This window comes from Vicia villosa, linkage group LG2 (assembly GCF_029867415.1).
Source record: "Vicia villosa cultivar HV-30 ecotype Madison, WI linkage group LG2, Vvil1.0, whole genome shotgun sequence".
NCBI classification, from domain to species: Eukaryota; Viridiplantae; Streptophyta; class Magnoliopsida; order Fabales; family Fabaceae; genus Vicia; species Vicia villosa.
The window spans coordinates 207,197,505-207,221,498 of record NC_081181.1 but is presented as its reverse complement, the minus strand read 5'-3'; the positions used below and the strand labels follow the sequence as shown (position 1 = coordinate 207,221,498).

Here is a 23,994-nt window from a genome sequence, read left to right as displayed (position 1 = left end):
CGCAAGAGAAAAAAATAGTGCGGTTTGGTTTGGTTCGGTTGACTTTTAAAAAAAATCCGAACCAAACTAAAGCGGTTTGGTTCGGTTCGGTTGGTTCGGTTTTTTACAAATATTTTATGGAGCCATACATACACATATAAATGACAACATAATTTTGTATTTAGACATTCATACACTATCAAATAACAACAAAACTCGTCATATTTTGACAACAATTTTTTATTTAATATGTAAAAATCAAATTAGACAAAAGTGGAATATTAAACATAAAATAATATAAAAATTATTATAATGAAACATAAACTAGAAGAGACGGAATATTAGTGAAGATGAAAAAGAAGAAAAAAAATGTTGAGAGATTAGAGAAGAAGATGTGCGATAAAAACGAAACTGAAATACGGAACATTTACATAAAAATGAGAAGGTGAAAAGGAAAGAATATAAGAGAGTAGAGATTATAGAAGAAGAGGAAAGATGTATGTGGCAAAGAAGGTGCGATAATTTTGTTAGAGATTTGAGAAGATCAGGACTGAAATTATATGTGTAAGGATGAGAAAATTGTTCGTAATCATAAGGCTAATGTATGATAGGTTTAAGTTTGGGTTGGATGTGAGTTAAGTAAAATTTAAGTTGTAACATAATGCGGTTTGATTCGGTTTGGTTCGGTTTACAAAATACAAACCGCAAACCGAACCGAACCGTGCGGTTTTGTTAAAAAATGACCCAAACTAATCCGAACCAAATGCGGTTTTTCGCGGTTTCGGTTTGGTTTGGTTTGCGGTTTTCTATGGGGTTGGTTTGGTTTTGAACACCCCTACCGCAATGACAACATTTGTTAGGGCAAGAACCCCTAGCAAAAACATGTACATCACTGCTACACGTTTTTGTTTACGGGCATTTGATTTATTATAGACAATATACCTCAGACTCTTACAAAATTTACATTTCTCCAACGCTCCATCATTTGTACTAAATTCGTTGTTATAAAACAACATGCAACCTCCAATGCAACAATCAAACTTTTTTATTTATAGACCCAACTTCGACAACAACCTCTTTACATCATAATAACTTATAGATATATTGTCTTTCGCAGGAGTCGCGTCCAATATCATTTATGTGAAGAAGTGCAAACACTTAGTAAGAACATTCTAATTTGACTTGGCGGCTAATAATCTCACACATTGATAATTTAGAGTCTAACGACCTATTTTTTTCTAAGCATCTTATTAATCTTAAAGAAAATTATATTTGGTATTATGAAAAAATTAGAGATTATTATGGAACTTAAGCGCATATTAGTAATTTGGATTAAGAGTCAAGGGTATTAAGGTCAATTCCCCAAATCATTACTTAAGCTCAAATTTCATGAATTACCCTGAATTTCCAATCTCACACTCTTTCCAAAATCAGAATTTGAATTGAGGTTTAGGGAGGGAGAAAGGAGCACGGGTTTGAAGAGAGTAAAGGGAGAAGGTCTTGAATCAACTTTCCTCCACCAAATCCTCCATTGATGCATGTAGAAGCTTGTGTAAGCATTGAAGAGGAAGGGATCAAGTCCACTTTTCTCAAATTTTGCTGGCAGAGAGGTGGTCAATCGATTTACCTCCTGGTAAATCAATTTACCTGTTCTTTTTCTTCAATTTTCGTGGCAGAGAAGGGGTAAACCGATTTACCGTTCATGTAAATCGATTTATGCTCAGTTTTCTTCATATTTTCTCCCTTTTTCTCATGTAAATGCAATGACTGACTTGTGTGGTCATGTATATGATGAATGTCTTGCATGCTAGTAGTACCTTCGTGAAGTAGGTAATTATAGCTTGAAGTTATGTCAAAGTTGAAATGAATTAAACTAACCCTAGTTGGTATGTTAAAGGCGCATCATTAAAGGGTATTATTTTGTCATCACGGGAATCTGACAATGACACTTACATACTCACATGTAACGGGGCGTGAGAAGTGAAAGTATCAAGATAAGAGAATGTGCACATACCCAATTGGTGTACCGAAACAACTCGATTCTTAGTGCGATGTCTAAAGGGACACAAATTTCCTTAGTGGTAGTAGGCAATGCTTTTGAGTAAAATGTCTAAAGAAATTTAGCAAGTAAGTACATTAGAAAGGGAAGGAAACCTAAGGCAACATTCAAATGGGAATGAAATGACATATTTCCGATAACCCGACATAGTTCCAGATTGTATGATCTCTAAAGTGGAGTCTCAAGTCTTACGTCTTGGCTAATTGGTAGTTCGAAACATTAGAGAATAAGCCTTGAGGTAGGACATATGGAATGTATAAGTTATTCTCCAAAGGTACTAATCCCATATTTGAGATGCCACTTTTCTCGGCCAATTCATGAGGGTAGTAAGACGCAAAAGTGGAAGTAACACATGTATATTCCAGAGAGTAGTAAGACCCAAAAGAGGAAGTGACACATGTCAATTCTTAAGGGAAGTAAAACACAAAATCGGAAGCGATGAGAAATGTCATTTTGTTATTTCTCTGAGGGCTTTGTCCAAAAAGTAAGACCCAACCCTTGGGCAACGGATTGATTATTCGTAGATTCAATTCAACTGGGCCAAAATTCGTAGGTCCTTAGTTCTCCTCTCAAGGTTAAGTAAGAAGTCGAATCCCACTTAAGCATTAAGTTAGCGTGTTTCGAACTCTGGTTTTGTACAACACCGGGTGAGTATACAAATGCTAGAACCGAGTGAACCCATAATATAGATGAACTCACTGAGATTAGCATCTCACCCCATGTTGTTGTTTATCTTTCAAAAAGCTCAAAGAAGGACAAGAGAAAAGGTAAAGTGACTTGAAGTCTTGGGTGGATGATGTTTATTTTGTGTATCCGCTGCGATGTCATTAGTATTTTGTGGGCATTTGTATAGTTCATGTACCATATTTTGTACTTTATGTATTTTTGATACATGACTTGTATTCCGCTTAGGCCTTATGTATGTTTAGTACCAACTAACTTTCATGTATGACATTATTTTAGACATATATTATGTGTGGATCTTAAAGTTGGTATCAGAGCAGGTCGGCCATCGATCCAGCTTTGAAACATCATAAGTAAAGTTTATTCTGCCTCGAATGTGTAGATGTCGGCATGATTCTTAACTGTCTTATTTATAGCATTGAGCCTGATCAACTTAATTTTGTATGTAGGACAAACATGATAATGGTGGATAGACCCAGAGTTCCTAGAAGGCCTAAAAATGGTGGCATAGAATCAAAGGCAGCTATGGAATATGAAGGGGTTTAATGGATGCAGTTCATACATCAAATGCATCAACAGAACCAACTCATGCTGGAAATGATGTAGTAGATGTAGGGTCAGAAGTAGGGGTGGCAAACGGGCATGCCCGCGCCCGTTTAGCCCGCCCCGCAAAAGCCCGCAAATAAACGGGGCGGGGCGGGGCGGGCATAGTTGAAGATGCGGGCCTAAAACCTAGCCCCGCCCCGCAAAAAAATGAGGGCGGGGCGGGCAAAGCCCGCGGGCATTGCACCTTTTAAGCCTAAAAACATAAAAATTTATGAAAATGCACATGCCCGCAAAAGCCCGCGTTGAAAATGGGGCGGGGCGGGGCGGTCACATTAGAGGGTGAGGGCCTAAAACCTTGGCCCGCCCCGCACTAAAGTGCGGGTAAAACGGGCATGCCCAACGGGCCGGGCCCGTTTTGCCACCCCTAGTCAGAAGTAACCACCAGCACATGTTCCATAAAATACTACAAGAGTGGGATTCAGAGATTTCTTTCAGATTAATCCCCAAGAATTCCTAGGTGGCTTGGACCTAGTAGTAGCACACGATTGGCTTGCGTCTATGGAGAGGGTTCAATTAGTACCTTGTAGAAATGACGAGAAGGTGACTTTTGCTGCCCAGATGATGAAAGGCCCAATTGATAGGTGGTGGGCTAGTGCTTCAATACTCCGAAAAATTTACTTCCTACCCCTACAATTGTCTTTCTACCCCTACAATAAAATTTTTTGGACGAAATTACCCTCTATAAATAGGTAAATTTTTTTTCATTTTCAACTTTTTAGTGATTTTGAACAAACACTCTCCCTTCTCTCCACAAAATACGCTCCGGAACCCTTCAGAAGACTCTTCCGGTTCACAAAATCACCAAACCGGAACACATTTGGTAAGTGATCCGGTTTGCAAAATTTCAAAAAATCAGAAAAAAAAATACACACCGGAACACATTTCCAAACTGTTCCGGTTTGTAAAATGCTCACCGGAACACTTTCACCAACTGTTCCGGTTTGGCCAAAATGCTCACCCGAACAGTTTTGAAATGTGTTCCGGTGAGCATTTTACAAACCGGAACAGTTTGGAAATGTGTTCCGGTGTGTATTTTTTTCTTCTGATTTTTTGAAATTTTGCAAACCGGATCACTTACCAAATGTGTTTCGGGAAAGAAAAAAACTGAACCGGAACTGTTTTCAAAAGTCTTCCGGTTTGTAATTTTGTGAACCGGAACTCTTACCTCAAGTGTTCCGTTTTTGATGCGCGTAGGGGTGCAGATTTCAATTTTTTTTGACTTTTTGGAAAAATGGTAAAAAGTAAAATGGTAAAATGGTTATTAATGTTTGAGGGTAAAATTGCCATTTTTAAAAAGTTGTAGGGGTGGGAAGGCAAGTGTAGGGGTAGGAAGTAAAATTTTCCAATACTCCTGACAACTCATGGAATTCCTAAGGACTGGAGTCATTACAAGACCGACCGTCTTCTTGACTAAGTACTTTTTGAACAGCCCCAGAACACAAAAAGGGTTTGTATTTCAACAGCTCAGCAGGCAGGGTAACATGTTAGTGGCTGAGTATGTCGCTACTAATTAAATAAAAGATAAACTACTCTAAGAATTAAAAACCTAAGCATGCAATGTTCAACGAAATTTAAATGAGAGAGAGAAGACATCAGGATTTATAGTGCTTGATATTCATCCTCGCTTTGCCTACGTTCACTCTTCTATGGTTTCCCATTGGAACCTGATTTCCCATTGGAACTTGTACAGATTCTTTTTCTCTTGACAAATATTGCAAAAGTCCATACAATCACTAGTCCACAATAATGCTGAAGAAAATAAATCTTTTATTTGGATCTTGACCTCTATACAACACATTGTCAAACTCTTCTGCGTAATCTTTACTTGATTGACGCTTCAAAATTTTCCAATATCACCAATCTTCTACAAACTTTCGTGTGTAGCAATCAACCCCTTGATCCTACTGATTTCTTGAGCGATGAATTGCCCGAAGATTTTAGAAGAACTATATAAAAAATTGTTATTTTGCTATCCGTAAGTGATGCTTTTTATGTTCATCAAAGAACTATATAAGAAATTCATTATTTTTCTATCCTCCAAAAAAGCTTTATATGTTCTTCAAGAATTATACAAGAAATTCATCATTTTTCTATCCTTAATGAATGCTTTATATTCTATAGAAACTTTATAAGAAATTCATTATTTTTCTATCCTTCAATAATGATTCATATGTTCTTCAGGAATAGTATAAACTTATTCAAAGATACATGATAATTTAATAAGATATAATATAATGTCAAAATTTAAAACGAGTAATGTAAAATAAAAAAATAAAGGGTTAAATATGTTTTTAGTCCCTATAAATATGCGACCCTGCATTTTTAGTCCCTATAAAATTTTTCTTCAATGAATGGTCCTTCTAAAATTCTTATGCATGCAATTTCAATCCCTGCTATTTTCTAAAATTTTAAAAACTGTTTAATTATCCTTTAATTTTTAAATTATTGAATAATATATATATATATATATATATATATATATATATATATATATATATATATATATATATATATATATATATATATATATATATATATATATATATATATATATATATATATATAGAATACTGTAAAATATTTATTTACCAAGTTTTAGAAACTTTTAAAACGAGAAGAATTAAATGTGAAATTTTCAAATTTCAAATAATAATGATAAAAGTAATGAAAATCTCAACTTAGAAATTAAATTTTGAGTTTCTTTTTTTTCCAAGAACTTTTCAAAACATTATGAACATGTCTGCAAAATAATCATTCTAAAATACACACTGGTTTGACAGTAGGGACTGAAACTAGATTCATAATAATAATAATTTTATAAGGACCATTCATTGAAGGAAAATTTTATATGGACTAATAATGCAGGGTCGCATATTTATAGGAACTAAAAACGTATTTAACTCAAAAATAAAAGAATTATGTGTTGATAACGTTTTATGACACTAAATAAGAAATATAGAGTGAATTGTATTATTGTCATTACCACATTAAATTATTTAAAGTATGAGTCCAATTTATAAGAAATATACATATGAAAAATGAATATGAAATCCTCTAATTAATTAACCTCTATAATGATTCCTTCTCTAACAAATACATGAATTGTTCTATCAATGCATATAAATCAATTCTTCATATTTGCATTCTCTTATTGCAATTTCCATTAGTTGACCAGAGTTAGAGTGCAACACATCACAGCACTGCCTTCTTGGACTCTGCAACTGAATACAAAATTAGCATTATTAATTACCAGTTTAAAAAGATTAAGATTTAAGATCCATCTAAAACAAATTACCTGTTTAGTGTCAAGTTCTAACTTATTTGTGACGACTTTAACCACCTCCAAATTCTTCAACGATATCTTATCGTGAGAACAATCTCGAAAAGATTTCATATAGTTGCTAATGACACCATCTTTACCAGAAGATATATTGTTTAGATAGAAAATTGCGGGTCTTTCACAAGGATCCTGATGAATTTTTGTTGTGCTGAATGTATATATTCCAGCATAGGCCAAATTTTCCTTCCAAGGTTTGAACGTTTCTTGAACTCTCATAACATCCGGTAAAAGTTCATTGCTTTGGAATACTTGAACAGCATAGCCCCACGATACTGAAATCGTCCGCGAAAATTGTTTATCATAGCAAACTGTTTGCTGTAAGATTCTCTGTGAATCAGCATTTGCAGCTTTGAATAAATGTTGCAGTGATTTCGAAGTTGTCTTGTGAGGAAAGATAGATTCAGTAGCATCTGGATGATGTAAGGATAGTACCGGACTTAATGGATGTGCAGCCAATAAACCAAAGATGTTTCCTCTCAAATCAACCTATAATCCAATTTCATAATCACATTAATAGAAGTGATTATTACAGAACAATATTCAATAAATAAAAAGTGATTATTACCTGATGAAAACCAGGTTCATATGTTAATCCAACACCGAGTTCGCTTATGCAAGAGAACACTCTAGCATCACTTCCATAAAGATGAGAATATCTCTCAATGCAAGAATCAAAAACTTTAGATAAAACATTTGCTAAAGAAGCACTTATTGCAAAACCACCTCCACCAAAAGCCATTCCAAAACCAAAAGTATGTGACCCTTCATAATTCTCAGAGTAAGCACCAACATAGTACCAAAGGTTATGATCATATTTAGAAAGAGTCTTCACAAGATTCTCAGGAAAGAAAATTGTGTCATCATCACCAAACACATACCACCTAACATTAGAATGATTATTCAATCCAACAATCTCTTTCACAACACGCGCCACGCGAATTGCTGATCTTAAACCACCTTTATAACTGTAACGAAACTTTGAAGTGTCTTCGGAGACACAGAGTGGTGGAACAGAATCATCACTGTCATTTTCTTCAGGTGGAAGATTATCCATAAAAACACAACCATTCATTTTTTTGTTCCACCAAAGTTTGGCATATTGTTTCCTATTAGGCCATGAATTTCTAGTTGAAGCAATTCCAAATACAAGATGATTAACATCAGTTGGATCAGATTCCGTAGCTTGTGGTGAAGAACTACATATGTTTAGTATTACTATCTTTGATGTAAAGAATAATATGGAAATAAACATAAAGAGAGAAATTGCAAAGAATGAAGATGAGACTGGAATTAATTTGGTTAAAGGTTTGGTTTTGTGAAACGGTTTCATGGTTAAGAAGGGAGATGAATGCGAATGAAGTTTATGAAATGTTAGATATACAACAAGGTTGAATTATATAATAATATATTAAAGTGTCACAACAAGAACTGCGGCATAAGAAAGCACATAGAGTGGCATCTCAATGGCAACAAAGTCAACCATCTACATTGGGACATGCTAGCATAGGCATTTTAAAGTCTTGCTCTTGCTCATTGCCCATCTATTCCGGTGGATAGAAGTTGAGTTCTTTGTTTTACAAGTTTCATCAGAGTTACTTTATGCATATATATGTGTGAGTAAGTACAATTAGGCTGATATTTACAAGTTTCATTAGTTACTTTATGCATATTTATATATTTTTAATTAATGGTTTTTAGATGTGTTAATTTATGCATATTTATGTGTGATTAAGTATAATTAGGCTGATAACTAGAAGGGTGTTAGTGTGCATATGTCTGAAATCAAAATCAGAATTTTTCATTTTATTTAACTTCAAACCATGGTTTTAAATTGGGGTTGCGGTTGCGTGTGTTTGTGCTTGTTGTGATGTGCTCTTTAGCTATTGCAACGTGAATTTTGATTGGAAGGTGTTTTAAATACACCGTTGAAACACTTAATTTAAAGATTTTTCATTACATGATAAGCAAACTGAACTTTTGAGTTATGAAATTATGAGTTTTGATACAAATTCTTGAAGAAACATAGGTGAAAATGTCTGATGGGGTTCTTATTACGGTTGGACGTGTAATTTAAAATCTCATTGCAATTGTAAATTGATGCGGTAGAGGAGTCTACCACTTCAACAATATTGTGACCACAATTGCGGCTGCAGACTGCAATTTAAAACCATGCTCCGTGTTAGTCTAATAACTATGTTGACAGCCATATTTCTACCCACCAAAGTCAATACTTCCACTTCGGAGTAAAGTTTTACTAAACACTGTATATGTAAACAAACATTTCGGGAGGACTAGATCTAATCTCAAGAAAAGAGCAATTGCAAGTTATTGAATAGATAAAAACCTTATAAAATATTTTAGTGGAATAATACCCGATCACGGAAGAAAGAGTGCAATGCATGCACATAGAAAAAACTTAATGAAATATGAAAGAATACAATCCACTCCACATATGTTTCTGAAGAAATTTGCTCAATACAAATTTGTAAACTATTCCATCAAATAAAACCATCATGATTAACAACAATGTTAGCAAAGCCACGAGCACAAGTATTTTTTTTTTTCTGTAGATATGAGAGACCTTAAAATAAAAATTTCTAAATAAATTAAGGCAACTATACTATCTAGCTTGATGTTTCTGAGGGACAATTTTGGGATTAGTAAAAGCTTGATAAACTACCATTGAGTCACATTATATTTAACAGTTAAGCCGATCATTTCCATGAGAAATCTCAATGGATGAAAAAGCAGTTATCAATGTAACACAGAGAGAATTAGAGATACTTAGGGATAAGTGCCAAATTTATGTTAAATTGGTCTGCACTTATCTACTTATTTTACAAGTAATCATCACAAAAACCTTCAATTTATCTATAAAAAACATTTATAAAAACACCTATTTAGACTTTTCGTGTATGTATTTATCAAAAACAAGTCAAAACAACTGGAAAACCACGAAACAGACTGAAGAAAACGGGCAAAAGAAAACCTTAAAGGATCAAGGCTCACTAGGCCTCATCCACAGGTGCGTTGGGTGCAATATAGGGCTAGGTGCAAGCACCTGGTGCAAGTACTTTGTAACGCCCCAGATTCCTTTCAGGATTATCGACTGACTTCACAAACCAACACAGGTCTTTTCAGTATGTTTTGTCTTCACTCACACACTTTTCAGGAAACCTCTTAGATGGTCACCCATCCAAATACTACTCCAAGTCAAATCTTCTTAACTATGAAGTTCTTATTTGTTAGGCTACCGCAAGAGGATGCATCTTATTGGTATATGTAGTATCAATCAATCCTTATAAGCATTCCTTCAACCATGCACTCCTATCTCTGCACAGCCTCAAGATTCCTCTTATTCCGATGTGAATTTGACAACCACTCTCCACCCTCTTAGGCCTTTGATGTTACATGTTCCTCGTCCTCTTCGGCCTCGGGTGTTACATACCCGCCAACTTTTGCTTCACTACAACACGGAAGGGCTTTAAAAGCGCTTTTTTGGCCTTTAACAGCGCTTTAAAGCGCTGCCAAAGCCAGCACTGGCGTAGGCTACGAAAGCGCTTTTAAAAGCGCTCTGGTAGACCCCCCTATAAGAGCGCTTTTTCCAGAAAAAGCGCTCTGGTAGACCCCCCTATAAGAGCGCTTTTTCTGGAAAAAGCGCCCTGGTAGACCCCCTATAAGAGCGCTTTTTCTGGAAAAAGCGCTCTGGTAGCCCCCCCTACTAGAGCGCTTTTCTAGAAGCGCTTTGGTAGGGTGATTTTTTTTTTCTTTTTATTTGATCTTTGGCAGCGCTTTTTGTAAAAAAGCGCTTTAGTAGGGGGACCTTTAAGAGCGCTTTTTAAAAGCGCTGTCGTTGCTAAATGAGATATTTTAAAGTGCAGCCTATAATTTCAGCCTCCCAGATCGACCTGTAATATTTTCGACCTGTAATATGTTTTCAACCTGTAATATTTTCGACCTGTAATATATTTTCGACGATATTATTTCAGCCATCAGTAAGACAATATATATACTATTATAATACCATTATAATATCCAAAATTATATATATATATATATATATATATATATATATATATATACATCATTACAACATCAATAATATTATAGTTCAAATCGACACAAATCCTACATGAAAAATTGCTTAATATAAAATTGACACAAATCTTCTTTGATTTCTTCCAACTTAAGCTTCGGGTACGCAGCAACACGGAATTCGTCAAGGTACTACAAAACAAAAACATAATATGAATGATATATTTAGTTAAATGTAATAAATTATATGAAATTATCTTAAGTTATAAATTCATACCGTGAGCGGAATCTCTAATTGATTCGCCTGAAGGATTTCTTTCATATACCTCAAAACAAAGTATCCGCAATCGTAAATGTTTCGCTGTTGCGGACACTACATAGAAAAATAAATAAGATTCTATAGTTGTCTTGTTTTATCAAGTAGCATAAATATTATAAGCAAAATTGTGAAAAATAATGTACCTGCACTTGGATCCATGTAATGTTGTTTGATTTAGTCCGGGATACCTGTGCGTCCCGTTGACTTCGGAACACTTGTATTGATCTAATTAACAAATATATAAAAGCATATGTTTAGATCAATCTCACAAATAAGTAAATATATATATATATACACGAATATATATTTAGAACGATCTCACTTACAAATCAACGATGTCCTTCATAGCCGGATAATTGGTCCATTCACCATTTACCGAATTCAAATAATACACGACTTCTCTTATAGGGTTGATGGCAAGCAGCAACCAGTGTGCTCTATAAATTAAAACAATAGGTTATATGAAAATTTTGCTATACACAAAAGAAACAGAGATTAGATGTACCAAGAATGAGAAACTAACCCTACTGGTCGGGTATTATACGCCCAAAGATGCAGACTTTCTGTATTGCCGGTGGACATGAATCTATCGACTAAGTGTTGTCTAACTGATTCCGGTTCCGAAGCAATTGTCATTCCGCTGCAATGGGCGGAAGACACGAAACGGAATCTGTTAGACAATGCAGTCCCGCGCAACACTCTGTCATACAACAACCTTAAATAAAAACATAATAAACATTAGATTATTTTCATTGAAATGTGTAAATAAATTATATTGTGGGACTAATTAAATAATATATCGGATGAGTGAATATTACCGGATGTATGAGTGCATATTACCGACGCCTAGTTGATCATGCCTAAAAATCTCTTCCAAGTCATCAATTGTAATATGTGACTTGAATTCAATACCGAAGACACTTTCATCCATATTGATTTCACGTAAAGCACCATCCTTCAAATCGGACATATCAAGCATTGTTGCGAGTGTCGACCGGTATCGAGGCACAAAAGCACCGCCTTTTTTTGCCGCTTGCTTCGGAGGACCAGTGGGTGGTACGCTACGAACCTGCTGCGTCACTTGTTGTGACTCCCGAGGGGATGCCTAAAAATCATATAAGTTAGGTAAAATCATGCAGATTTAGATTCAGATTATATATTAACACTTTAAATGTACCTCTTTTAGTGATGCAACAGACTCCTCCTCCTGTAAAATCCCTTTACCCTTAATTGCGGGTTTTATAAGAGCAGTCTAAAATTAAAATGTAAAAAATAATTAATAAACGGTTTAGAATTGACATTCGAAAACTAAATGATTCATAATCGTTTTCAATATACCTCATCACTAATGGTAATGAGCTCCGAGGGCCATGCAACAAATGATCCTATTGCATCTCGCAGCAATGTCGTCTCTGAGACCATGTCAGGTACCGGTAGCATCGCATCATTATCTAATACAACATCCACCGATACTTTCAGGTGTCCATCCGGGAGCGGTCTATGGTGAAGTAAATCTCCCAAAGTGTTGTGCACTTTTCCCTTGCCAATTAGTCGATAATTCGGTGACGATAAGTATAGTTGGCAAGATGAAATGCCCTAAACCAATAGTAAATATAAAGTCATTATCATTAATAAAATAGAACAGTTTGTAAGGAAAAAAAATTATAATTACCTCGGGAAATTTCCTTTGATAGTTGATACTAGCCTTATCACTAGTTTCTTTCACCGATGAAGTGTTGCACTTATCTCTCATATACATATCTTTATCTCTTTGCAATTCAGAGACTTGTGCTTGCAGTTCCTGCAACTTTTGCAACACTTCTTCATTGGTAAGATTTGATCTTCTCCTAGGACTCTTGTAAAAAGAGGTTGGAGTCACACCATGACCCTTACCCCTCACCCGACCGGGATACTCAAGAGCATCTAGTGCTCTACTAAGTACGCTCCCCTCACCGGTGGATGCCGATTGCGACAAGGTCTCTTGTAATTCATTTACATTAAAAAATCATTTATATATTAAAAAACATTTGATTTAATTAAAGACACAGTATTATACTTACACATTCAGTAAAAACTCTCTGAACTTCGGGATCGACAGCTTGATTCTTGCCCACATGAGCTTCCCTCCACAACACATGTTCAGGAAGTGAGGTTTCCTCACTTTTAGTCTCCTCTAACTATGCATTGATACAAATGATAAAATCGTCAAATAAAACACATTTAGACAATTAATTAAAACGCATTTCTATTTACTTACAATTTTATCCTCCAAGCGTGCATATCCCAAACGCCCTTTTTTGTATGGATATGCGGGTTTGGATGCTCTCGCACTATTCGTGGCACTCCTTCTCCGAAAATCTTCATCTCTTTGCTTTACAAACTCAGCCCAATCTTTTTCATCAATGAAGATCTCATACTTTTTTGGCCGTCCCGGTGCCTCTTCAAGAAAGTTTCCATCTTTATCCTTAAGATAAGTGTTTGTCAAAAAAGCTTTCCACCCTCTATATCTTTTGCCGGCCAAACCAAGTATGTAGCGTCTACGATCATCTGGTATCTCAAAAGTCCTCTGCAAAAAAACATACGCATAGTGTGTTAGTATAAGTAATTTAAACAATTTATCGTCAAGATAATAACAACAATTAACCATATATGATATATACCTGAAGCTCGTCCCAAATCGCTTTTTTTTTCGCATCCAACTCTAAACTTTTCAGATTCCATTTAGCTACGGAGACCGGAATATGCATACGAACAAGTGTACCAATATAACTTGTCAACTTTGCAGAATTAGGACCAATTGCTTGTTTTTCAGAATTCCATTCCAATCGGTATACTAATCCTTGGTCTCTATGTCGAATAATTCCCTTCATAATGGTGATGCCTCGTGCAACTTCTTTTGCTTCAGTATCAGGTGGAGCATTTGTATCCGGAGCATCTCTTTCTTGAGCATCTCTTTCTTTTGAGTTTTCTTGTGAGTTTTCAGGTGGAGCATCTCTATCCGGAGCCATTGAACCTGTATCAAACAAACTAAAGCACATTAGTACACTATTAATAAGATAACAATCTATACAAGTCAAATGGAAGTCAAACCATGCATGTACAAGTAAATCGGAAACGAAATCGGTACAAATCAAAATAAGCGTCAAAAAAGAAAGTTGTCGGAATTGAACGAAATTTACATGGCTATGGTAAAACGTCCCCACGGACTCAAAAACAAAGTCGGTTTTCCGAAATTCAGACCCTAAGCCCGACTTTTGATTACGGGCAGAAGCAAAACCGATAAAAAAACAGTCCCGAAATGTAAAGATAAGTGCATGAGCAGCTTCGGAATCGTCAAAATAGTATAGTTACATGTAAAGAAGTCAACAAACGGATACATGGTTCAAAAGTTATGTACAAAACGAGAATATGCACCAAAATTGAATAAGTACTATACTATTGAATAAAACAATCGGTACAAATTGAACAAAGCAAATTAGTCGGACTATGTATACTATTACCTTTATCACTAACGTCTCTTTCTTTTCTTGGTAGGATTGTGTACTACGCGTCTCTTAACAATGCGGACGGTTGGATTGATCCAAATACCCTCATTATGATCATTTCTAGTACAAGATTCATTCTCATTTTGATCGTTTCTTGTACAAGATTCAATGCCAACACCAATATCACATTGATCTTCAATCTTTTCATCAACTATTTTGTTAGATAAAAGCACTATAGACCATTTCGTACTTGTCGGATCATTGACATAGAACACTTGTTTAGCTTGAGAGGCTAGAATGAAAGGCTCATCTTTGTACCCTACCCTATTGAGATCCACTTGCAAAAGTCCTGACTTATCCATTCGTATGCCACTATTATTTTCAACCCACTTGCAACCAAATACATGAATCTGAAACTTCGCGTAATCAAACACCAAAATGCGCTCGATAACCCCAAAATATGACAAATTTGCACATTTCGGATTTAAGTCATTCGCACTTGATATGTGCATTGCTTCAGCTACCAAGGTAACACCACTATTTTGCATAGTACTTTTATCATCCTATTCTTTGGTATAAAATGTGTATCCATTAATTGCGTATGCGCTATAAGAAAGCACAATTACACTTGGACCATAGGCTAAACATCTCAACCTTTCTGTTACTGAAACAGGATCTGAACGATACTTTGAATAAATATGATCCCTAAACCACGGTATGAAACTTCGATTGTGCTCTCGTACTATCCAGTTCTCATTTCTATTTGGATTTAAATCTCGGAGAACAACCTTGTGCATTTCAACAAACGGCTCAACCTCAATCTCATTGTGCAGAACATACAAGTGCACTTGATCCAGTTCGACCATTGATACTGTCACAACTTTATTTCCAATTAGCCTTTTTCCTTCTTTTTTTTCGACAATATGAGATTTGGGGAGTCCAATTGATTGAACATTTGACAGATATTCAGTACAAAACTCAACCGCTTCTTCAACAACGTATCGCTCGGCAATACAACCCTCCGGTCGACTTCTGTTTTTCACGTACCCTTTTAATATTTTCATATAACGTTCAGCAGGGTACATCCATCTCATATAAGCTGGTCCGCACAGTTGTGTCCCTTTCACAAGATGAACGACTAGATGAACCATTATGTCAAAAAACGAGGGAGGAAAATACATTTCAAGATCACATAAAGTAACAACTATCTCTTTTTGCAATGTTGGTAAGATCGCGGGATCGACCACCTTACTGCAAATAGACCTGAAGAAGAAACACAGCTTAGTTATTGCGCTTCTTACTTTTTCTGGTAGAATAGAACGTATACCTATCGGTAAAAAATGTTCCATTATAACATGGCAATCATGCGTCTTCAAACTCTTTAACTTGAGGTCTTTCATGGACACAAGTCTTCTAATATCTAAAGAGTAGCCTTCTGGAACTTTAACTTCACTAAGGAACTTACACAATGTTTTCTTCTCCTTTCTAGATAGAGTGTAAACAGCAGGTGGCAGATATGTTCATCTTCCTTTCGTCACGGGCCCCAATTCAATTCTCATCCCCATGTTTACCATGTCATTCCTTGTGTTAACACCATCCTTAGACTTTCCTTGTATATTGAGTAGCGTACCTATAACGCTGTCAAATACATTTTTTTCAATATGCATAACATCCAGGAAATGTCTTACGTACAACGACTTCCAATATGGAAGTTCAAAAAAAATTGACTTCTTCTTCCACCCACCCTTGACAAGTGAATGTGCAAAAGGCTTGCCAAACTGAGTGCTTAGATCTTTCACCTTTTCAAAAATTTGATCACCTGACAAAAAGGGCGGGGCTGTACGATGTTCGGCCTTTCCATTGAATGCTTTTCTCCACCCACGGTAGTGATGATTAGGATTTAAGAATCTACGATGGCCGAGAAAGACATTCTTCTGACAAAGATCCAATCGTGTCGTATCGGTTTCGTCTTCACAAACAGGACACGCCTTTTGACCTTTATTGCTATACCCGGATAGATTTCCGTATGCTGGAAAATCATTAATTGTTCCAAACAACATCGCCCTCAAGTTGAAACTTTCCTTCCTATACCCATCGTAAACCTCCACACCGTTCTCCCACAAAAACTTTAAATCTTCGATTAAGGGTGCCAAGTATACGTCTATGTCATTCCCTGGTTGTTTAGGCCCAGAAATTAGCATAGATAACATCATGTACTTACGCTTCATACATAGCCACGGAGGTAGGTTATAAATCATAAGAATCACAGGCCATGTGCTATGCGAGATACTTTGAATACCATGCGGGTTCATTCCATCAGTAGACAATGACAACCGAAGGTTTCTTGCTTCTTTTCCAAATTCAGGATATTCAGTATCAACTTTCATCCATTGTGGTGAGTCTGCCGGATGTCGCAACTTTCCATCAATAATTCTTTCATCTGCATGCCAAGTCAAGTGTCTTGAATCGGTCTCACTACGATACATGCGTCTAAATCTCGGAATTATAGGAAAATACCATAAGACTTTAGCAGGAGACAACTTTTTCTTATATCGAGGGGCACCACATTTAGGACACTCATTCAACGCTGCATACTCGTTTCGAAACAAAACGCAATCGTTTGGACATGCATGTATCTTATCATAGCTCATGCCAATAGAGGACAACATCTTTTTGGCCTCATACGTTCGATTGGGAAGAACATTATCCTCTGGTAGCATATCTTTCATAAGGGCTAATAACTCTGTGAAACTTTTATCCGAACATCCGTTGTCCGCCTTTAAGTTGTACAACTTTAACACCGCAGACAATCTTGTGAATTTTGTACAACCATCATACAACGGTTTCTCTGCATCGCTTACCAACCTCTCGAACTTTTTGGGACAATCCTCAAGATCTTCTTCAAGCGCTTCTGCAATCTCTTCGACTCGATCGCAATCGTATGTGTCTGTGCAATCGTCGTTTGAAGCATACTTCCTATTACAACTCGACTCAGCATTCCCGTTACTTTTCTCACCATGCATTGTCCAACATGTATAACTTCTATCAATTCCAAACCGTAGTAAATGGGATGCCAACTTATTCCCGTCAACCTTACCCCCATAACAGCAACCCAAGCAAGGACACGGCATTCGAAGCGGGTCTTTGGAGTGCGCAACCGCAAACTCAACGAATTCCCATACCCCTTTCTCGTACTCTTTCGACAATCGGTTTGAATTCATCCATGTCTTATCCATGTCTTAATTGAGCTAAACAAAAACTTCTTGGTTTCTCTATCAGGTACTAAGGAATTCTGTCAAGATAATAAATAGCTATCATCATAATAGAATACCTAATCAGAATACCCGATTTCTTAAAGAAGACATTACCTTATTTCAAGGTAATATAAGTCCACAAACCAAAAAACTGGTTGAGAGACACTAAATTGATATTAAATAGAACCATAAACAATAAACTATAAGCAGAAAATAACAAACTATAAGCAAGAAGAAAGGGATAGTAACCTGAGTTAGACTTTATGTGGGAGATGGGTAGGTTTGAATCGGCGTTGTACAAATAGAAACCAGAGACTTCAAAGTAACTGTAAAATTAAACACACACACACGATGCAGTTAAATACAAATATCATAAAAGTGAAGGAACTATATGCAAACTGTAGCACAAACTACAATGATTAAGAATAGATTAATATTATTTTGACATACATTTTTATATTAGCAAAAGAATAACTAATTACCTTTAGAGAAATTCAGAAACTTCTGGAACCACACACCGTAAGCTAATTTGATGTCTCTAGTGATATTCTTTTAGAAAATCTTTAATATCCCCTGAAAAATAATCATCACCCAGATGTTATAGCAATTCTAGATACATAGTACCGCAAGGTAAATCAAAGTTTAACAACTACTTAGAAACCAGGGCAGCAACTACGCATGTCAAAACAACGTCGTGAAAACGACCATAAATCATAGTCGAGTCATACAAATGGAGAAATCAAGGTGGAGCAATTATATATCATGAGAAAACAACAATTTAGCATGTATTTTCATAACGGGGCAGCATTAATGTCTAACAAAATAAAGAGGAAAATACACTCAACTCCCTTTAGATTTAGCTAAATAACACAAACATCTTCTTTAACTTTCAAAATACAATAACCGTCCTCTATCGTGATATCGTGTTATTTAGAGAAATCGGAAGAATTAACTTATGTGAGTGATAGAGAGTTGAGCCTGTATCCAGAAGAAGAAGAAGCAAGCAATAGAAGCATAGTGACTTTTGAGGAACATGTAATTTATTTTTATGTACCCCACCTTGCCATAATTATAAGACATAATTTCTTTTCTAATTCGTGACTTGTCGGAATTCTCAAATTCGTAACACTTATGTAAATTCTTAGTTTGGCCTCTCTCTTATGACTCTATAACTATAGCTTCATACTAATTATGATTGACAATTAAACAACACTCCTTTCATCTAAAATCTTCATTAAATATTATATCTTCAACAGTTGACATTACTAGCTTTTCATTTAGATACTACGTTAAAATAATGCTTTAAGAACACTCCTTTAAGAGTGTTCTCTTTTACATTACCATCTTCTCATTCTAGATTAATAGATTTACGATTTGAATCTTTAGATGATGGACTAATGATGGTTTAAGCTTCTATTCAAATTTAATTTTACAAAACTACTATTTTGCGAAAACAAGAGTTAATATTACACAACATATCAGTGTAATATCAGTGTCAGCCTTAGAAGTTAGAACAAAATTATCCATACAATTAGTAGAAGTTATGAAATGAAGAAAAATATTCATACAATTATACAACATATCAGTGTCAGCCTTAGAATTTAGAACAAAAAACTACTTGGAAGACTAAATTCAGAAACTTATAATTATAACACTGCAATTCATATGGAAGACCAACCCAGAAACATTGATTACAGTTATACAATTTAGAATCGATGAAAGAAACTCATAGGTAGTGTGTATCGGAAAGCAAATAGTGAGCAACATAGTGGGAAGACTTTACCTGAACAGAAGCAGCAAGAAGATGTTGATTTTGACCAAGAAAACCCTAAAATCCCACAGAACGGCGTAGCAGCGGCGGCGGCGGCAGCGGCGGCTAGTTGGTTTGAGAGTGAGAGTGAGACGACGACGGAGGGACGGAGGAGTGGCTGAGACCACGGCGGAGGGAGTGAGAGCGAGGAAGCAGAGAGTGTGCGTGAGCGAGAGGAAGAAGAAGACGAGTACGGATGTTTTGTGTTTCTGAATGAAATAGCGTGTTTTAATTTTATGAAAATTTTAAAAAGGGCTACCAGAGCGCTTTTCAGAAGCGCTTTCATATGCCCCTTTTTACCAGCGCTTTATTACTAAAAGCGCTTTTGTACCCACCCCCTATAAGAGCGCTTTCAAAAGCCCTTTCATACCCACCCCCTATAAGAGCGCTTTTACAAAGCGCTTTCATACCCACCCCCTATAAGAGCGCTTTTAGAAAGCGCTTTCATACCCACCCCCTATAAGAGCGCTTTTAAAAAGCGCTTTCATTACCCCCACCTATAAGAGCACTTTTCTAGCGTGATTTTTAATTTTGTTTTTAGCCAAACCTACCAGAGCGCTTTTGGGCAAAAGCTCTTTCGTAGCTGCGCTTCTAAAACTTAAATTTGGCGTAGTGCTTGGTTTGTATCCAAACCCCATTGTACTAGGAGAGGTCTGACTCTAATATCATTTGTAATGCCCCAAAATGCTTTCCGAATTATTGACTGACTCTGATATCATTTGTAATGCCCTAGAATGCTTTCTGAATTACCGACTGACTCCACAAACCAACATGTGTCTTTTTAGCATATTTTGTCCTCACTCACATGCTTTATGAGAAACTTCCTAGAAGGTCACCCATGTAAATACTACTTCAAGTCAAGCCTCCTTAACTACGGGGTTCTTATTTATTAGACCACCGAAAGAAAGTTGCATCTTGTTGGTATAGGTAGTATCAATCAATCCTTATAAGCCTTCATTCAACCATCCAGTCCCATCCCAGCACAGCCTCAAGATCCCTCTCATTCTGATGTGAATTTATCAACCACTCTCTGCCCTCTTCAACCTTAGGAGTTACGTGTTCCTCACTCTCTTCGGCCTAAGGTGTTACATACTTCATGGTGAAGTAAGTGTCAGTGCGGTGGTCGAGATGGGATATGTAGGGTGGGCAAAGGCGTCCATGAACACATTGAAGACATGCAAGTATTGCTTGCTGAAGAAGATAACAAGCTAGTCAGGGTGTCAGACCGGTGTAAGCGTGTTGGGAGAGAGAACGATGCACCCTGTGCAAGGCTTAGAATTTTCCTATAAATAGAAGTTGAAATTTCAATGCAAGGGCAGTTTCAATGGATCATAAGAGTACATGATTGGAGTAGGTTCAATCTAATCTACAACAGGAAAATAAGAAAGGAAGTCTGAAGGCAGAAGCGCTTCTTAGGTGACAAGACATATCGCATTTCTGAAGTCGACGTCTCTGGAAAAACAGTTGTTACGCTAACCATGTGGCTAAAATTTATATTGTTGAGGTTTGATGTTGTCATCATATTCATTTACTAAATTGATCATGGCATTCTATGTAAATCTATTGGTGACTCTTTAATCTTAATGCTTATTTTACCTTTGCAACATAAAACCTTTTTTTATGGTGTTACTCAACATCGAAAAGTGTTTTTCATTACTAGATCCAAGATAATCACCTATTGATTACTAAGCCTAGACATAGGTATATGCTCAATATCCACACACATTGTAGCAGGATTGGTGTGGAGTCTCACTCCATAGTGACTGCTAAGATTTAATGCTCTGTGTTCGTTAATAGTAACACATATTATTCTTTTGGGTAATACTCTGATCTCACGACGTGGAGACCGAAAGTCAGGGATTGGTGCTAAGTCTTAAAGATAAATGCAATATTTGTTATTTTAAGTACACACACACACACACACACACACACATATATATATATATATATATATATATATATATATATATATATATATATAATTGTATATTCTATATTTTTTTTAATAGTCACTAGCCTACTAACTTTTAGAAGTAGATATGTTTTTGCTAGTTTATGCAAGGTAAGGTTCCTACTGAACAACTCTTATTTGATTCTGAAATCGAAAGAACTGCATGGAGAAAACTTAGTGAAAACAAGAAATTAAAAAAATCCAGAGGCTAGATCTAGAAGAGTCTTATGTCAAACAAAAAAATAATAATATTTGAAGTTTACAACAACAGAAACAACAATGCTAGCACATCATGTCAACATAGTCTAAAATGTCTACCTCATTTGACTAGAACCCAAAGGAATTTTCAACAAAGTGAAATGAAAACGGGATTGCTACAAATTTTGTATGGTAACCATTTTTCATGTTTAGATAATGAAGACTCGTATACACACCTCACAAATTTCTACGAGATTGATGGTACACTAGAAACACAAGCATATGAGGAAGAGGCAATATTCCTACGATTGTTTCCAAACTCAATGATTGAAAAATCAAACGAATGGTATCTAGACCAACCAACATCGATTTTGACAAATTGGAACTTATTAGAGGAAGAGTTTCTAAACACATTTTTCCTCATAAGAAATTCATAGAAGTAAAGACTACTATCGCAGTCTTTTCCCCAAACGTAACAGCAACTCTCTATGAAGCATTGGAAAGACCCAAGTCCATGCTAGTAATATGCCCAAACCACAATTTGGATGAACTTACGCAAATATGCATTTTCACAAAAGGATTTCAACAACAACCTAAGTTGTTACTAGATGTTATTGCTTGAGGTTCTCTAATGTCCAAAAGCGTTGAAGATGCAACTATAATCATTGAGCTTATGGCACTCAGTAATCATCAAGGAAAACACAATAGGAACCCCACTCAAAGGAAAAATGGTATCATAGAAATGAATACAAATGATATCACTCTTGCCCAAAACAAGTTGTTAACTCAAATGATGGATGAACTAGCGAAACAATTGACGAAGCTGCAAACAACAGCTGAAGTAGATTCATGAAGTACCTCAACATAGGCATATTGTATTCTTTGAACTCTGTATTAAGGAACATCCAACCGGATCTTTCTCTACTGAAGGGGAAATAAATTATTTAGGAAAAAAAAAGCCTGCGCAATATCAAAATAACATCTTTCCACGAAACAATAATTTCAATCAAGGATGGAGATTCGAAGTTAGCACATCCAATAAACAACATTTTTAGAATTACTTACAAGCACCTCCACTATCTGATAGAGTAACAAAGTTGGAAGATACACTTAATCAATTTAAGTGGGTATTTATCTCCAACAAGAAGAATATCAAAGCCTCCATTAAAAATCTTAAAGTATAGGTGTGTCAGTTAGCCAAGCAGCTCTCAAATATCCTAAGCAACACATTTAATGCAAACACCAAGAATAATCCCAAGGAAAAATACAATGTTATTGTGAGAGATATTAAATTAGTTGTTAAAGCCAAGCAGTAAAGATCAGAAGAGTCAGAAGAAGAAGGATGTCATGATAAATCCTACCCAAAAAAATTGAAGGACCTACCGAGGAAGGAAGTTGACCGTAGAGTAGCAGTATTACCTGTTTCTATAGGAAATTTGAAAATTGGCAATGCATTATTAATTTAAGTTCAAGTTTCAATATTATGCCCTTGTCCGTGGTAGATAGAGTTAGGTATCTACAGGAAATGCTATATGAAGGAGACTTGCAAATGGCAAACAAAATGTGATCATGTGCCACTAATGATGAAACCCCCCAAGCATGTTGATGAATCTTAAGGTAACATCAAAAACACCACATGCGTGTAATCATGTACCACTATTTTGTCAGAAACTAACAACAATTATGGTTTAAAAAGAAAATTCCACGCTAGGCGAGCTAAGAGCCTCACCTAGCCAGAACATGAGATCAGAACATTATGCAAAAAATTGGAAATCTACATTATTTATCATTGAACTAATCGCACTAGAAAAAATATTTATTTTTTTGACTCTATGCAGATAACTCTAAAAAAAATTTATTGGACAAAAGAGACAATCCGGAATAGAATCCTCTAGAGGGGCTAATGATATAAATCAATTCAAAATTACAGAGCACGAAGAATTTTTTGAAGAACCTAATTAGGAGTAGACAATTGGTTTCTGAAAAAAGAGTATACTACTATGAAAAACACATATAACAACAGTTGCGAAAGACCTATAATAATGTTTGAACAACCATTGTTAGGTAGGGTGTGGTTGTAAGTAGATGATTTAAAATCATGTTCTATTGCCTCTGATAGTAAACTGGATAGTGCGCTACATACAACCACAATTGTATTAAACAACAGTTGTTATATGTCTTTTAATAAAATAAAAACGTAGTAGTAGAACAACAACAAGAACATCGATAACAACCGCAAGAACAATAACAACAACAACAACAACAATAACAACA

General features: G+C 35.8%; 3 protein-coding genes across 6 annotated transcripts in view; all 3 read right to left on the bottom strand.

Moving 5' to 3' along the window:
• Nucleotides 1-6,315: 6,315 nt before the first annotated feature.
• LOC131648059 (uncharacterized) lies at nucleotides 6,316-8,077 on the bottom strand. The gene is made up of 3 exons (XM_058917852.1): nucleotides 7,234-8,077; nucleotides 6,624-7,154; nucleotides 6,316-6,549 (listed from the first exon to the last, which is right to left on the bottom strand). The coding sequence occupies exons 1-3, from the start codon at nucleotides 7,996-7,998 to the stop codon at nucleotides 6,439-6,441; spliced, it is 1,407 nt and encodes a 468-aa protein (XP_058773835.1). The 5' UTR covers nucleotides 7,999-8,077; the 3' UTR covers nucleotides 6,316-6,438.
• Nucleotides 8,078-10,373: 2,296 nt separating this feature from the next.
• LOC131653708 (uncharacterized) lies at nucleotides 10,374-13,027 on the bottom strand. The gene is made up of 9 exons (XM_058923972.1): nucleotides 12,695-13,027; nucleotides 12,361-12,618; nucleotides 12,200-12,274; nucleotides 11,841-12,127; nucleotides 11,546-11,737; nucleotides 11,349-11,459; nucleotides 11,166-11,247; nucleotides 10,981-11,076; nucleotides 10,374-10,895 (listed from the first exon to the last, which is right to left on the bottom strand). Exons 1-9 carry the CDS (start codon nucleotides 12,779-12,781, stop codon nucleotides 10,797-10,799), a joined length of 1,287 nt encoding a protein of 428 aa, XP_058779955.1. The 5' UTR covers nucleotides 12,782-13,027; the 3' UTR covers nucleotides 10,374-10,796.
• LOC131653704 (uncharacterized) overlaps nucleotides 12,864-23,994 on the bottom strand; it is a 29,386-nt gene continuing 18,255 nt past the window's right edge. Inside the window, exons 2-8 of one of the 4 annotated variants that reach the window (XM_058923970.1) lie at nucleotides 18,244-18,334; nucleotides 18,011-18,087; nucleotides 14,523-17,799; nucleotides 13,683-14,035; nucleotides 13,280-13,588; nucleotides 13,083-13,199; nucleotides 12,864-13,002 (exon numbers count right to left, since the gene is read on the bottom strand). In XM_058923970.1, coding sequence (XP_058779953.1) covers nucleotides 12,946-13,002; nucleotides 13,083-13,199; nucleotides 13,280-13,588; nucleotides 13,683-14,030 — 831 coding nt within the window. In that variant the 5' untranslated portion in view covers nucleotides 14,031-14,035; nucleotides 14,523-17,799; nucleotides 18,011-18,087; nucleotides 18,244-18,334 and the 3' untranslated portion in view covers nucleotides 12,864-12,945. Of the gene's footprint in view, nucleotides 13,003-13,082; nucleotides 13,200-13,279; nucleotides 13,589-13,682; nucleotides 14,036-14,522; nucleotides 17,800-18,010; nucleotides 18,088-18,243; nucleotides 18,335-19,544; nucleotides 19,897-23,994 lie in introns of those variants that run through there. The other 3 variants (XM_058923969.1, XM_058923968.1, XM_058923967.1) reach the window with 3 other exon arrangements.